Genomic DNA, 15,254 nt, shown 5'->3' on the forward strand with positions numbered 1-15,254 from the left:
CCTCCAGATGGCCCTGCCTTAGTCGAGCCTCGCCATGGCTACATGTTGAGGGGGGAGCGGACTGCCTCCCTCAGCCTCGTTATCGACTTCACCTCTGGCGACCGCCACGGGGCTCCAGATGGCCCTACCTTCACTGAGCTTTGCCACGGCTACCCGCTGAGGGGGTCGCTGACTGCCTCCCTCGGCCTTGCCTTCGAACCTCACTGCGGCACTACAAACGGGCCCGCCTCCATCGAGCATCGCCCCGGCTACCCACTGAGGGGGTCACTGGCTATCTCCCTAGGCCTCATCGTCATCCCCACCTTCGGCTCTCACCATGGCGCTCCGGACGTCCCTGCCTCTGTTGAGCATCACTGTGGCTATCCGTTGAAGGGGTCGCGACCTCGTCAAAGTCACCTCCGTCATTGGCTCTGAGCTCCGCCACCAGGACCCTTGGCGTGCGACCTCGGTGAGCTTTGCGACCTTCACTCCTTACCCCAGACGTTCACGCTACAACAATATGGAACAATCCCCGATAGCCTAATTTCAAAAAGGGCTAGAGCTAGTTCTCTGTATATCCGCTTGCCCCTCGGGACCTCAGAACTAGCGGATGAGGGTGTACTATTGCTTGCATCAGCAGAGCTGAGATCTACCCAGCATCATGTTCTTCCACCACATCTACCACTATTTCACCCTCCTCCACACCACCACTTGGTCCACCTTCTTCTTCATCATGCAATTCCCCAACTCTGTACCAGAAGCCCGCTTGAGCAAGCATCGCAAGTGTCCAACCGTGCTTAGTTTCCAACTCTAGGTACCTCCTCCATGAGGAGGTTCCTTTTACATGGAACAACTCCCATAAAGAACCTTCACAAACATGACTTACTACTACATTGATCTTCATCTCATGTTGCTCAGGGTCCAGTTTAAAACCATGCATTAACCAATTGTACACTCCATCAAAGGTCATTTCCCTTGCTCTACCTATACCCTTATCCATTGACTAAATTCCCAACAAATCTACCCCACTTCGAACTATAAACAACCTCTCCATCTCTAAAGAAAATCTTGAAATACATCTTGTCCACCATTCCTGCCCACGAATGACAAAAAAAAGGCTATACTATTATTTTGGCCTATAACAATTAAATCTTGGAAAAATAATAACTACTTCATCTAAAACAAGAGCCCATCAAAAACTTAACTAATACCCCAGCTCGTTAGCAGCCTAGTAGTGGTGTTGGGCCATTTAGCCTGGAGGTATGGTTGTGGTGGTTGGTTTTGGCCCATGTGACCCAAGTGGTGTGGTGTGATAGTTTAGGTGGGTGAGGGTTAGCATTTAAGCCTTGGCACCCCAAATATATCATCTCTGGGTTAGTCTTTTTATACAGAGCGATGACGAAAGTGTAAGAGAGGTGATATGCATATGTGGGCACGCCCCACAGGTGGGCTAGGATATAAGCAAATTTTGGTGCAGAGTGTTATAGTTAGTATCAGACTATGAACTCTCACTGCACATGCACATGTGCGTGTGGATCGGCTCGCAGCATGGCCGTTGCACCGAGGGGTTGTTCTGGGTATCTGTCGTATTTGTGGTGTGCTATTGGGGCATCAACCCTCGAGGGGGTGAATGTAATACCCCTGCCTGTTAACAACCTAGAAGTGGTGTTAGGTCATTTGGCCCAAAGGTGTGGTTGGTTTCAGCCCGTGTGGCCTAAGTGGTGTGGTGTGGTAGTTTAGTACCACCTTGATAGTTTAGATGGGTGAGGGTCAGCATATAAATCTTGGTGCTCCAAACATATCACCTCCGAGTTAATCTTTTTACACGAAGAGATAACAAAAGTGCAAGAGAGGTGATATGTATACGTGGGCCCGCCCTACAGGTGGGTTGGACTAGAAATGGATTTTGGACGCATGATGTTACATATTTACCGCTAATGAAGATTGAATCTGGCAGGTTTTAGCTAATCCCCATCTTCTCTCCTCCTCTCATATCCTCTCCTTTTTTTTTCCTTTTTTTCTTCCACTCCCCTTCTTTTCTTTTTTCCTTTTCCTTCCCCTCCTCTCCTTTTTTTCTTCCTCCCCTCCCTTCTCCTCTTCTTTTCTTATTTTGTCTTCCCCTCTTTTCCTCTCCACTCTTTTATGAACTCAGCACGACTGAAAGGGATGGCGGAGTGCCTCCACCGGCATGCATGCGTGCGCCTTTTATAGCCTAGCCTCCCACTCGTTGGAAGGGCAGGAGGTAGGTGACTGGGCGATGCTACGAGGCATGCCACTTTTTGACTGTTGCGCACTACCTACCTCCCTCTCTTCTAATGGGAGGGAAGTTGGTTGACCTCGGTGGCAGCCGAGGACGTCACGGTGGCATACCACCGTAGAGCCATCTTGGCCTTTGATTGGGCGGGAAGAAAATTCATCCAATAAGAGGGTGGTCTGTTATCCCCTGCTCGGTTAGTGGACGATTTTTACTTTTAGTCAACTAAACAAACTGGAAGAGTCTATTTTTGTCAAATTCTAAAACAGCCACGTAGTTTTATAATTTTCTATTTTTAGAAAATATAGAAAAAATGATCGGGGACCCATCACCCATGCTCAAGCTGCGCCATCTGCCGCAGCGGGGTAAGGTAGTCTGGGGTCATGGTGCTGAGGTAGCCGGAGTCTATTTCTGTCAAATTCTAAAACAACCACGTAGTTTTATAATTTTCTTTTTTTAGAAAATATAGAAAAAATGATCGGGGACCCGTCACACGTGCTCAAGCTACGCCATCGACCGTAGCGGGGTAAAGTAGTCTAGGGTTGTGGTGCTGAGGTAGCCAGAGTCGCCGTCAGGGCAGCAGCCCTCCCCAATCCTTAGGTTGAGGTTCCTCTAGTCTCGAGTTCATTGCCATTGTCAGCTCAGGATTGTGGGCTCGACGACCTAGTCAATGTGACGAGTTCGCTTGACTGGCTACTGCTCAACGGCGGCCATGGCTGAACTATATGAAAGGACGAAGAGAGAAAAAGGGGTAGGGAAGAAGAAAAGGGCCAAACAATCCATAGCAGCATGAAACAAGGAATTCACAGACATGGGGTTAGAAAATGAACTATACCTATTTAGTGTCACTTTGAACGCTTAAATAACCTGAGAAAATTGCGAAGCCCAGTGACAACACCTCCATGAGTGGAGTGAGCCAGCGGGGGTTCGACCCCCGTGTCGCGCACACCCCTATTAAGTGTCCAAAGAACACTGGGTAAGGGGGGTCTGATCTAAAAAAAAAAGAACCTGAGAAAATATGGTGTAATCTGAACAAAGTCCTCAGCAAACATATGTACAGAGTACAAGCACACACACATTTTCTTCTAGGACTATGGCCCAAGACATCAGAAGGTCATAGCAATGCATTCATCCCTGACATCTGCAAAGAGATCAGAGTTCATGTATCTTTCTCCACCGCTCGGGAACATGGTGACGATCATCTTCCCCTTGTTCTCCTCCCTTCCTGCAATCTGGCAGGCAGGCTCATGAAATTCAGCACGCATAGTAGCAAGGCAACCTGTTCATTCAAGCAGGGTCACAATCACACAACTCGCTGGGATGAGCACTTTAGTTACCTTCAGGCAAGCAGCGACATTGGCACCGGAAGATATGCCGACAAGCAGTCCCTCCTCCTTCGCCAACCTTCTCGCCATCGCCATGGCTTCCTCCGTGTTCACCGTCACAACTTCATCGATGACTGATGTGTCCAGGACTTCCGGTATGAAGCCTGCCCCCGTGCCCTGAATCTTGTGTCGTCCTGGTGCGCCACCTGAGTCCGTACAAGTGTAGAACCAAGCAGAATTTTGAGTAAGATACACCATGGTGGACTGGTGGTCATTCAAAATTATGAGTGATGCCACATATTTCAGCCTTTGTGAAAGTATGCCTCTACCTGAACTAGTTAATGGTGATTTGACAGTACTGCGAAGTTGCCGATTGATGTTTATCTATCCAATTATATCAAATAAGCCAATAAGGATAGATGGAGCACCACAAAGATTCTTCAGATTGCATAGAATTGTGTAAATTCAGAGACTTTTCTGAGTAGTTACTCTTTCTATATTTGTTTTTGCTCTTAGCTTCTTTTATCCTACTTTAGTGCTAGAAGATCCACGTATTGCACACAGCTTCATGGCGTATGATTATTGTATGTTTCTTTTAGGCTACATTGAGAGATCGATTATGTTGTTACCTGAAATTACAGCACTTTCTGAAGGTTCGACACACACTATATTTACTGACGGATTTTTCATCTTCAGGTACCTTCCTACACCTGTCAATGTACCACCTGAACCAACTGAGGCCACAAACATATCCACTTTGCCTGCTGTGTCCTTCCATATCTCAGGTCCTGATGTTTTAAAAGAATGACCATGCAGTATGAATCCATGATGCCCAGGACTATCATACCAAAACAAAAATGGCTCATAACTGAAGATAAATTTAGTTGTGATTCGTAAGGAATGAAAAAATTGGATTTTTTTTTTCCTGATGTAAGTACCAGTCCATTTGAAGTGTGCCTCTGGATTTGCCGGGTTAGTTACTTGATTAAGACAATGTGAATTCGGTATACTCTTCATCAGCTCTTCCACCTTGTCATTCATTCCCTTAAACCCAACTGCAGGATCTGTGGCAATTGAAAGAAAGGCATTACTTTAAGCTTACCGGCGATAAACCTGAAGATGTTCTGTAAGGGAAACAGTAATCAGTAATCTAGTGTAGCGATCTGTAACCAACCAGGAAAACACAATATAGGAACAAAAACCAACAAATTCAACGGAGAAATATTCGCTCGAAAGAAAATACTACATGAGGTACTTTTCACCTGTTAGTATTAATTCAGCGCCCAAAAATCTCAGTAGCATCTGCTTGTCGAGTGAATATTTAGCAGGCATAACAGCGATAAATCTGTAGCCTCTCTGAACAGCAATGAACACCAATCCGATCCCGAGATTGCCACTTGTCGGCTCAATCAGCGTCGTAACACCAGGTGAAATCAAGCCCCTTTCCTCTGCATCTTCAATCATTCTGCAGACAAAATGCATTCCAAAACAAGGCTAAGAATGACAGTTGTAATACTGGTACAACTAAACAGTTGGACGAAAACGAAAACTGGCCCATGTAACTGAAGAAATGAGCTACTGTGAATGAACACACCGGAGAGCACTCCTGTCCTTAACCGAGCAAAGGGGTTGGTATGCTTCCATCTTTCCGACCAACCGAGCTGCTACACAGTCTTTCTTAGCAATGTTCTTCATCTCTACAAGTGGTGTCCAACCTATCAACTGAACACAAGTACAAAAAGAAACATGCATGAAGTAAACGGCAATATGCATAATTCGGACGCTAAGAACCAAAACAACCATACCATTTGTAATTTGTTATCTTTGTTAGATAGGAAATAATCTCTTGTATTTGTTAGCTGATCACTGAGATCTCTCTATAATGATTTGTGCTGATGTATAGATAGAAACAGAGATCTCAGATGATCAATACAAATTGTATGCCACGCTAGAGGCTGTTTCTAGCTTGTATAAATAAACATGTGCAGCCCTGAGAAGGGTTCAACGCTTCCACAAGATTTCACATGGTAATCAGAGCCATCCTTCTCTACCAAAACATTCATGGCGACATCATCTCTTCATCCTACCCCCTCATCTCCTCTCGATCTTCCCATTGCCGAGAAGCTATCCAAAAACAATTACCTTCTGTGGAAAGCTCAATTTCTACCTGTCATTTGAGGTGCTCAGTTGTTTGGTTTCCTCGATGGCACGAGCGTCTGCCCTCCCGCTGAACTAGAAGTCAAGGAGGGCGACAAGATGGTCAAGGCGGCAAATCTGGCGCACATACAATGGATTGCCATGGATCAACAAGTCCTTGGCTACCTCTTCGCTTCCCTATCTCGGGAAATCCTCACCCAGGTGGTGACGGCAAGGACTGCTGCCCAAGCATGGCGTGAGATTGAGGTGCTTTTCTCCTCTCAGACCCGCGCACGGGCGGTGAACACTCGCATGGCGCTGGCCACGACCCAAAAAGGGTCCATGACGATCACTGAATACGTCAACAAGATGAAAGCTCTCGGTGATGAGATGACGTCTGCAGGCAAGCCATTAGATGACGAAGAGATGGTCTCATACATCCTCGCCGGCCTCGATGTTGATTTCAATTCTCTTGTGTCCGCCATCGTGGCACGAGTCGAACCCATCTCGTTGCTGAGCTTTATGCGCAGCTTCTGAGTTTTGAGGTTCGGATGGATCTTCTCCACGGTAGTCCATCATCTGCATCTTCAGCAAACACAGCTAGCTGCGGACGGCGCGGTGGCACCACTCGCGGCCGTGGCAACCGTGGTGGTGGCACTGGTCGAAGCAGCGCCCGTGCGTCTCAAGGAGGACGGGGAAATCAAGGTGGCAGGGGCGGCTTCAGCAACTCCCGTCCCACTTGCCAACTTTGCAAGAAACCAGGCCACACAGTGATCAATTGTTGGCATCGATTTGATGAAAATTTTATTCCATAAGACAAGAGTGCAGCTGCGGCAACATACTCCTATGGGATAGACACAAATTGGTACACTGATTCTGGTGCAACATATCACATCACAAGCGAGCTGGACAAATTGACAGTTCGTGACAAATATACCGGCAATGATCAAATCCACACCGCAAGCGGTGCAGGTATGGAGATTAATCATATTGGTCATGCCATTATTCCTACTTCTGTTCGTAATCTTCATCTTCGTAATACTCTCCATGTTCCTGACTCTAGGAAGAATTTAATTTCCGTTCATAAATTCACTTCCGATAACAAGGCATTCCTTGAATTTCATCCTGATTTCTTCCTTGTCAAGGATCAGGCAACGAAGAACATCCTCCTTCGAGGCAAGTGTAGAGGAGGACTTTACCCTTTTCTGTCCATACCTACGTCAATAAAACAAGTCTTTGGAGTCATGGTCTCCCCAGCCCGGTGGCACAGTCGGCTTGGCCACCCTTCCTCTACAGTCGTTCAGGAAGTCATCACCCAGAATAATCTTCCTTGTTCTAAAGAGTTCAATAAAGAGTCAGTCTGTGATGCCTGTCAACAGGCCAAGAGTCATCAGTTGCCCTATTCTAGATCTAATCGTGTTTCAAGTGCTCCTTTAGAACTTGTGTTTTGCGATGTCTGGGGTCCTGCTCCTGATTCAGTAGGCCAGAAAAAATATTATGTCAGTTTTATTGATGATTATAGCAAGTTCACTTGGGTATATCTCCTTAAACACAAGTCTAAAGTCTTCAATATATTTCATGAATTTCAAGTTCTTGTTGAACGCCTTCTTGATCGAAAAATCATAACCATGCAGACTGACTGGGGAGGTGAATATGAAAAACTACACTCCTTTTTCACCAAAATTGGCATATCTCATCATGTTTCATGCCCTCACTCTCACCAACAAAATGGTTCTGCTGAACGAAAACATCGCCATATTGTTGAAGTAGGCCTTGCTCTCCTTGCTCATGCGTCTGTGCCTCTAAAATTTTGGGATGAAGCTTTCCTCATTGCAACCTACCTTATCAATAGAATTCCCAGTCGTGTTATTCAAAATATCACTCCCTTGGAACGTCTATTCGACCATAAACCCGATTATTCCCTTCTTCGCGTTTTTGGCTGTGCTTGTTGGCCAAACCTTCAACCATACAACTCACGCAAACTTCAATTTCGTTCCAAGCAATGTACTTTTCTTGGTTATAGCAACTTGCACAAAGGGTTTAAATGCCTTGACATATCTACAGGCTGAATATATATTTCCAGGGATGTTGTGTTTGATGAAAATGTTTTTCCTTTTTCCAAACTTCACCCAAATGCCGGCGCAAGATTAAGATCTGAAATTCTTTTATATCCATCCTTTCATCTTAGTCATTATGTGGCTGATCAATCTATGATTAATTCTCCTACCAATAATGCACCTAATATTCCTGAAAATAGTGCTGCAGAAAATTTGGAAGAAAGTCATCATTTTATGCAGGGAGCCGCTTCTGTTGCACCCTGCGCTGGCATGGATCCCGGAGCTGTCTCGGGACACGACGTCCAGGCGGTACTCCCACCTGTCTCTCCGCAAGAAAACGGCGCTCCACATCGTACCTGTCCGGGTGGGAGTAACTCAGCCGGACATGCAGGCAGTATGGGCGCCACCACCCGTCAACATCAACAACAGGCGGGAGAAAACATGGATGGCATGGGAGTCGCTGGTCTCTCCGGTCTCTCCGGACCCGTCAACATCGACGGCATGGGTGTCAACACCAACGGAATGGGCATGTCCATCTTCAGCGATCCCCCCGCACCCGCACTTGCTCATGATGAGGAAGGATTTTCTACGATTGGAGGCTCTGCTCAGGCTGCTGTTGAACAAATCCCAGCACCACCGGTCCGCCAACATGGTACACGTCTTCGCAGTGGGATTCGTAAGCCTCTGACTCGCACTGATGGTACAATTCCGTATGGATTTTTCACCGTTGCTGATGAACCAAAAACACTAGAAGATGCTTTGTCCAATTCTAATTGGAAAAATGCCATGGATATTGAATTTGTAGCTCTCATGAAAAACAAAACATGGCATTTGGTTCCTCCACAAAAAGAAAAGAATATTATTGACTACAAATGGGTCTATAAAATTAAGAAGAAAGCTGATGGTAACATAGATAGATACAAAGCTAGATTGGTAGCCAAAGGTTTTAAGCAACGATATGGTATAGACTATGAAGATACTTTCAGTTCTGTGGTTAAGGCAGCTACTATTAGATTGGTTTTGTCTATTGCTATTTCCAGGGGATGGAGTCTTCATCAATTGGATGTTCAGAATGCGTTTCTTCATGGTGTTCTGGAGGAGGAAGTGTTTATGAGGCAGCCACCAGGATATGAAGATAAGTCAAAACCAAATTATGTTTGCAAACTAGATAAAGCCCTGTATGGTCTGAAACAGACACCACGAGCTTGGTATTCCAGATTGAGCATGAAACTTCAAAGTCTCGGTTTTCGGCCATCTAAGGGAGACACCTCTCTATTTTTCTATAGTAAGAGAAATGTGATTGTTTTTATTCTTATCTATGTGGATGATATAATTGTAGCAAGTTCTTCACAAGAGGCAACTTCAGCTCTGCTACAGGATCTCAAACAAGAGTTTGCACTAAAGGATCTTGGTGATCTCAGTTATTTTTTGGGTATTGAAGTAAAAAGGATACATGATGATATATTATTGACTCAAGAAAAATATGCTACTGATATCTTAAAGAAAGCCGGGATGATAAATTGTAAACCTGTTAGCACACCACTTTCAACCTCAGAAAAATTGTCAGCCTTTGAAGGAGAAGCATTAGACTGCGAAGATGCAACAAAATATAGAAGTGTTGTAGGTACTCTACAATACTTGACTTTGACTCGACCTGATCTTGCTTTTCCAGTCAATAAGGTGTGTCAATTTCTGCACTCTCCTACTACAGTTCACTGGACAGTAGTCAAGAGGATCTTAAGATATCTTAAACATACTGTTGGTATTGGACTAAAGATAAGAAAGTCTCCTTCTGTTCTTGTGAGTACTTTTTCTGATGCAGATTGGACTGGTTGCTCAGATGATAGAAGATCTACAGGAGGCTTCGCTGTATTTTTTGGATCTAACCTTATTTCCTGGAGTGCTAGGAAACAACCTACTGTGTCACGATCAAGCACAGAGGCAGAGTACAAGGCTATGGCAAATGCAACAGCTGAAGTTATGTGGGTACAGACGATACTCAGCGAAATAGGTGTTGAGTCTCCCAAAGCTGCACGGCTGTGGTATGATAATATTGGAGCTACTTATCTCTCGGCCAACCCAGTGTTTCATGCAAGGACAAAACACATTGAGATAGATTTTCATTTTGTCAGAGAACGTGTAGCGCAAAAACTCTTGGATATTTGGTTTATTCACACAACAGAACAAGTCGCAGACGGATTTACCAAGCCACTATCTACTCAGAAGTTGGAAGAATTTAAACGCAATCTCAACTTAGAAAAGTTGTGATTGAGGAGGAGTGTTAGATAGGAAATAATCTCTTGTATTTGTTAGCTGATCACTGAGATCTCTCTATAATGATTTGTGCTGATGTATAGATAGAAACAGAGATCTTAGATCATCAATACAAATTATATGCCACGCTAGAGGCTGTTTCTAGCTTGTATAAATAAACATGTGCGGCCCTGAGAAGGGTTCAACGGTTCCACAAGATTTCACAATCTTTCCTTTGGATTTCAACTAAGATCAACAATTCAGGAGCAAAGAAAGGGAGAGAGAAACTCCAGCACCTGGGTGATGTTAGAGGCAATGCTCTCCTCCTGGGAGGAGAGGAGCAAGGACGGGATGCCTTTCCTACCCTCTTCCTCTGTTGCCATGGCTCCTCCCCCTCCGCGGTTCCCAGACTCTTCTTCCCAGCTGGAGACATTTATCCAAGGAAGGTGGATAGGTTACATCGCCTTCGCCATCTCCGTACAGCACGGATAGACAGCCCATGGTCCCACGAAGTGATAAATTTCTTTCTTGTGAGGAGTACTTGCAAGAAAAAAAAAGACAAAAAAGTCCATAGACCGAATGGAGGCCTGCACCACAAATGTTCAGACCTGATATTTTTCTGGTTCTGTGCCATGAGGCTGATATAATGATATTGACGTTTCCTTCCATTTGGCATGTATTAAAATGGAACATTGGCAGTGTTTGGCTCGGTAGCTTATTCCACCTTAGATTGTTTTTCTCAACCCAATTCAGTATTTTCAACATGATTCCATTATCTGTTCCAATCAAGATTCTATGATAACAGTGTTTGATACTTGATTTGGTTAGGGTGTGCCAGGTTGTGGTGCAACACCTAGGCGACACCAAGAGTAAAAATGCAAGTTTTGTATTTTTTATCACTGGATCGATCCAATACTAAAAAAATAAACTAAAGATCCATTCCACTTAGATAAGCTAAGGGGAAAAACTAAATAATGACTCAGCACTACTCATTGGTACGCAAAAGTCCTAGTGGCGACAATATCAGATATTAAATTAATTTAAGAGAATAGAAGTGGGGAAGGTGATGGAAGAGGGAGAGAGGCTTGGCTTGACCTAGCCTCCTCTGTTCAATAAACAATTGAGATGTCTACAATGCTAAAAGCAAAAGTGTATATAGCTTCTTCTCAAGCTAATAACTAATAATTCACAAGGTACATTACAAAATAATAAGATAAAATACGAATAGACCAAGTACTCAATAAAGTTGTTCGCCGTCAATGTCCAATGTTCAGGCTTTGGGAGATTTTGGCCATATTCACCCTCATTGGTTCCAAAAATGATAAATCATTTTCTCTTTATCCAAGATTCATTGAGTTCCTTAAAAAAGCTAAAACAATGTTACCAAAATGTGGACCAACAACACCCTTTAGATTTTCAAATGGAACTTTGCTTTTTAAAAGCTAATCATCAAACCCACATTTCACGCCCGCAGTTTCTTAAGACACATTTTAAAAGAACTTACCAAGGGTAGGACCCATTTGTCATACACACAAGTGAGAAAGAAAGAGTAAAGAAACGGGGTGAGGAGGCCTCACTAAGCTCATAGCGAAGTAAACATGGAAGAATGGCCAGGTGAGTAGTATAATAATGGGAAAGGAGGCTTACGTGAGTTAGAGGCAAAAATTTAAAATTAGATAATATATATGAGTGTATTTATAAAAATAAATAATATGTAGTCGTATTTACGAATTTAGTATCCGTATTCGGCATACAGTGTACCAAAAATCTATTTTTAGTACACTGTGTGCCGAAAATCACTTGTATTCGGCACACGGTGTGCCGAATACAGGCAACAGTGCCGTATTCGGCATACGGTGTGCCAAAAATCCCTTTTTCGGTATGCCGTCTTATCTGCTTTTGGCCATCACATCACGTCATGTCGCTTTATGCTTTCAACTTTATTCCTTTGCCCTTTATTCGGCCGGCCGTCTCCTTTGCGCTTTATTCTCCTTCGGTCGGTTGCTGTTGCTCGCTTTAGCCTTTTGCGTTTGCATGCTCCGCTGCTCCGCTGCCTATAAAATGGCTCGAGCAGGAGGGCAGTAGCAGCCGAGCAGAAGCGTAGCAACAGTGCAACGAGGAGGAGTAGCAGCGTTCGGCGTTTAGCAGCAGCGGAGCAGCGATGAGGAGGAGCAGCAGCGCGAGGAGAGGACTGCCTTCCGTAATAGTAAGTATGTAGATTATGTATATAATTAATATTTATAATAGTAAATGTAATTAGAGTAAGTAGAGTGTTTATTCCGTTCGAATACATTGCTTAAATGGTATTAAGTTGATAAATTAGAGTACGTAAAGTATTTGCATAATTTATGATCTCGTAATTGTAATTATGATCTCGTAACAGAATCTACCACAGTGTATGGGGTGTAAGTGTGTTTATCGTATATACATCTAAGTAGTTATTTGTCTATTTACGTTTGTTTAGCAGAGACGCTATGACTATCCATATTTATTATGGAGAACGTCTCGTTGTTTTGTATGGGAGGCTCGTATCAATTCAAAATTGACGGCACATCGAAAGTACGATTGAGCTACCTATTGATCTAGATGTCTTAAAATCACATGTTATGAGCCTTTTGCGTGTGAACCAGCAGTCCTATAATGTTGTCCTAGAGGGTGTGCAGCCATAGCTTGTGCCAAACAGCTCGGTCATTGTCCATGTGTTGTTCGATTTGAGAAGGAACAACGCATGTGCTTTGTACTCACCCAAGGCATTGGAGGAGAACTTTGAAATGGGGGTGTACGTAAGCATAGTATCACGACTGGTGCAAGGTGAAGTGGTGACTAGCGTGGAAGGATCAGACCATCATGTGATGCATGATGAGGAGGGAGGGCATGTGAGGGAAGGCAGTTCCGGTACAGAGGGACCTAAAGTGGACCCTACTGAGGTAGATGCAGGATGCATGGATGATGAAGACGGTGGTAGCGGGGATGAAGAAGGTGCTGACAACGATGACCCGGTGCTGGGCTGCTAGATTATACCGTCGTTGAGTATAACACCTTATCTAACTTGGGATACCAGAATAGCGACATCCAGGTGGGACAATGGTTTCAGAATAGGGAGGAGATCATCCACTTCATCAGCAACTATGCTGTAATCACAAGAAGGGACCACAAGTGTGCTCGGTCTAACCCTACGGAGTATGAGGTCAAGTGTATCAAGCACCTGAATTGTCCTTACTTCGTACGAGCACATAAGCTAAAATATGAGAACTATTTTATGCTGAATAGACACACCCTACATACATACAACGAAGAGACTGTTAGGAATGTGAGCCACGCTATTGATGCAAGGTTCATAGCCCAACTCCTCATCACCCTTGTTGGCACGAACATATGTTTGTCGTCAAAATCCATTATGGAGGAGGTGCAAGCTAAGACAGGTATGCTGATCAATTAACACACCACGTAGCAAGCGAAGCAGAAGGTGTTGAAGATGTTGTTTGGAAGTTTCAAAAAATCTTACAACTATGCCTCAAGGCTGCTGCAGAAGATTACCAAGACGAATCCAGAGACTCAGTGGGTCATGGCGGATGAGCCGATTAGGCTGGAGGATGGGTCATACAGCAGCACTGACCGATACCTCATTAGATTTTTCTGGTCCTTTGCCCAATGCATCGAAGCTTTCAGACATTGCAAGTCAGTTGTATGTGTGGATGCCATATTTTTTAGCGGCAAGTACCATGGTAACCTTATGACAGCGATGGCGGCGGATGCAAACAATCCAATCATTCCTCTCGCGTTTGCAATGGTTGAGAGTGAGAACAATGATAGTTGGTTGTGGTTCCTCACCTTGGTGAGGATACGTGTCATTGGGCAATAAGGAACGAGTTTGCATCATCTCAGACCGTAATAAGGGCCTCTTGCATGCGTTGGACGTGCTGCATGACAGCACAAACTACTCCATTGCATGGCTTGATGTAGAGAGAAGGTGGTGCATGCGACACTTGGGTGCGAATCTGTACTCAAAGTACCACAACAAAGGTCTTGTAAAGAGGTTCAAAGGGTTGTGTCTTCAGAACCAACAAGAGAAGTTCAACGAGATATGGCGAGAGTTAAATGAGACCACTCGCAAGATGATGGCAGAGCAGGAAGCACATGAGGACAATCTGCGGACGTAAATGCTGAGGGGTCAAATCATCATTAGCCGTTCACATGCTATGTTTAGCCAGTGGATAACGGGAAAGCCGGCGGAGCATTGGGCCCTAATCCATGACACTCACAGTTCCAAGTTAAAACATAGCATTTCAATGATTGTATTTTACTCTTGGTTATGCAAATATCCCATCTAAAATTGTTGTCTGTCATGTTAGGTATACGATCATGACAACGAACATAGTGGAGGCGTTCAACAATGTTCTAAAGGGTGTACGCGGCCTCCCGTTGTGTGCCATCATTTAGCTCACATTCTATAGAATAGTTGACTACTTTTGAGACCGTGGTATAGCTGCAATAGAGTGCAACACGCGGTTTGCACCTAAGGTGGAGGAAATCATATCCAGAAGGAGAAATAAGGAACACTTTCGTCGGACTAGGATCTATGACCAGGCCAACAATGAATTCAAGGCCATGTGTCGCCGCCGGTACACTTCAGGGTATGGCGCAGGGCACACTGTGCAACAATGTTAAATTGGTCCTCACAAGGTGAAGCGCATATGCAAGAAGCCAAAACTGCACCATATCCCGTGCTCCCATGTCTTCGCCGCTTGCAGGGATATGGGTGGCAATGACGGATCACAATACGTATCACTCTACTTCACGATCGATGCATTGAGGAGCACATGGCTTCCAAAGATGCGTTCCTTCAACATCGAAAGCAGCTACAAAGTGATCGAGGGGCCTAAATGGGTACCTTATTCCAAAGCACGACGCATAGATCCTGGGAGGCCTAGAGCCACAAGGCTACAAGATGACATGGATGTAGCAGATGATGTTGATGGCCTACGTAAGTGCAAAATATGCAAACAATCTAGCCATGATAGGAGGACTTGTCCGACCCGACGGTAAACTATCAGGCTGTGATCGAACTGTATTGTATTAGAGTTAATCGCAGACATGGTTTATATTGTAAATTGTTATTCACCTATTAGTTGTTGTACCTATTTTGTAATAGCTATTGTCTTACATTGTTTTTTATTGAACCATGAGGCTTGAAACCATTGGCATGGCTCACGTTCATCTTCCCGAGCTTCTTCAGCTATAGTACAATGA

At 44.4% G+C, this 15,254-nt stretch overlaps 1 protein-coding gene and 1 non-coding gene across 6 annotated transcripts; one reads left to right on the forward strand and one right to left on the reverse strand.

Moving 5' to 3' along the window:
* Positions 1-3,228: 3,228 nt before the first annotated feature.
* Positions 3,229-10,461, reverse strand: LOC133926905 (cysteine synthase-like). Of its 5 annotated transcripts, none has more exons than XM_062373071.1 (8): positions 10,231-10,452; positions 5,364-5,378; positions 5,153-5,280; positions 4,821-5,023; positions 4,497-4,622; positions 4,188-4,346; positions 3,597-3,764; positions 3,229-3,512 (listed from the first exon to the last, which is right to left on the reverse strand). In XM_062373071.1, the coding sequence occupies exons 1-8, from the start codon at positions 10,435-10,437 to the stop codon at positions 3,340-3,342; spliced, it is 1,179 nt and encodes a 392-aa protein (XP_062229055.1). In that variant the 5' UTR covers positions 10,438-10,452; the 3' UTR covers positions 3,229-3,339. The 5 variants fall into 5 exon arrangements, with proteins under 5 accessions (XP_062229055.1, XP_062229056.1, XP_062229057.1 ...); XM_062373072.1 differs by having other exon boundaries at positions 3,229-3,465; positions 3,571-3,764; XM_062373075.1 differs by lacking the exon at positions 3,229-3,512 and adding an exon at positions 3,888-3,942 and having other exon boundaries at positions 3,622-3,764; positions 10,231-10,460.
* Positions 6,103-6,240, forward strand: LOC133927872 (small nucleolar RNA Z247). Its single transcript, XR_009911368.1, has one exon. It is a non-coding gene; the product is annotated as a small nucleolar RNA Z247 (small nucleolar RNA).
* Positions 10,462-15,254: the final 4,793 nt, after the last annotated feature.

This window comes from Phragmites australis, chromosome 8 (assembly GCF_958298935.1).
Source record: "Phragmites australis chromosome 8, lpPhrAust1.1, whole genome shotgun sequence".
Lineage (NCBI taxonomy): Eukaryota > Viridiplantae > Streptophyta > Magnoliopsida > Poales > Poaceae > Phragmites > Phragmites australis.

Excerpts from the sequence above, each read along its gene's own strand:
- LOC133926905 (XM_062373071.1), bottom strand. The coding sequence starts at position 10,437 with ATGTCTCCAGCTGGGAAGAAGAGTCTGGGAACCGCGGAGGGGGAGGAG. Across the intron at positions 4,347-4,496 it reads GGCACACTTCAAATGGACTG|GACCTGAGATATGGAAGGAC; the intron begins GTACTTACATCA and ends TTAAAACATCAG. Across the intron at positions 3,765-4,187 it reads AGAAAGTGCTGTAATTTCAG|GTGGCGCACCAGGACGACAC; the intron begins GTAACAACATAA and ends GTACGGACTCAG.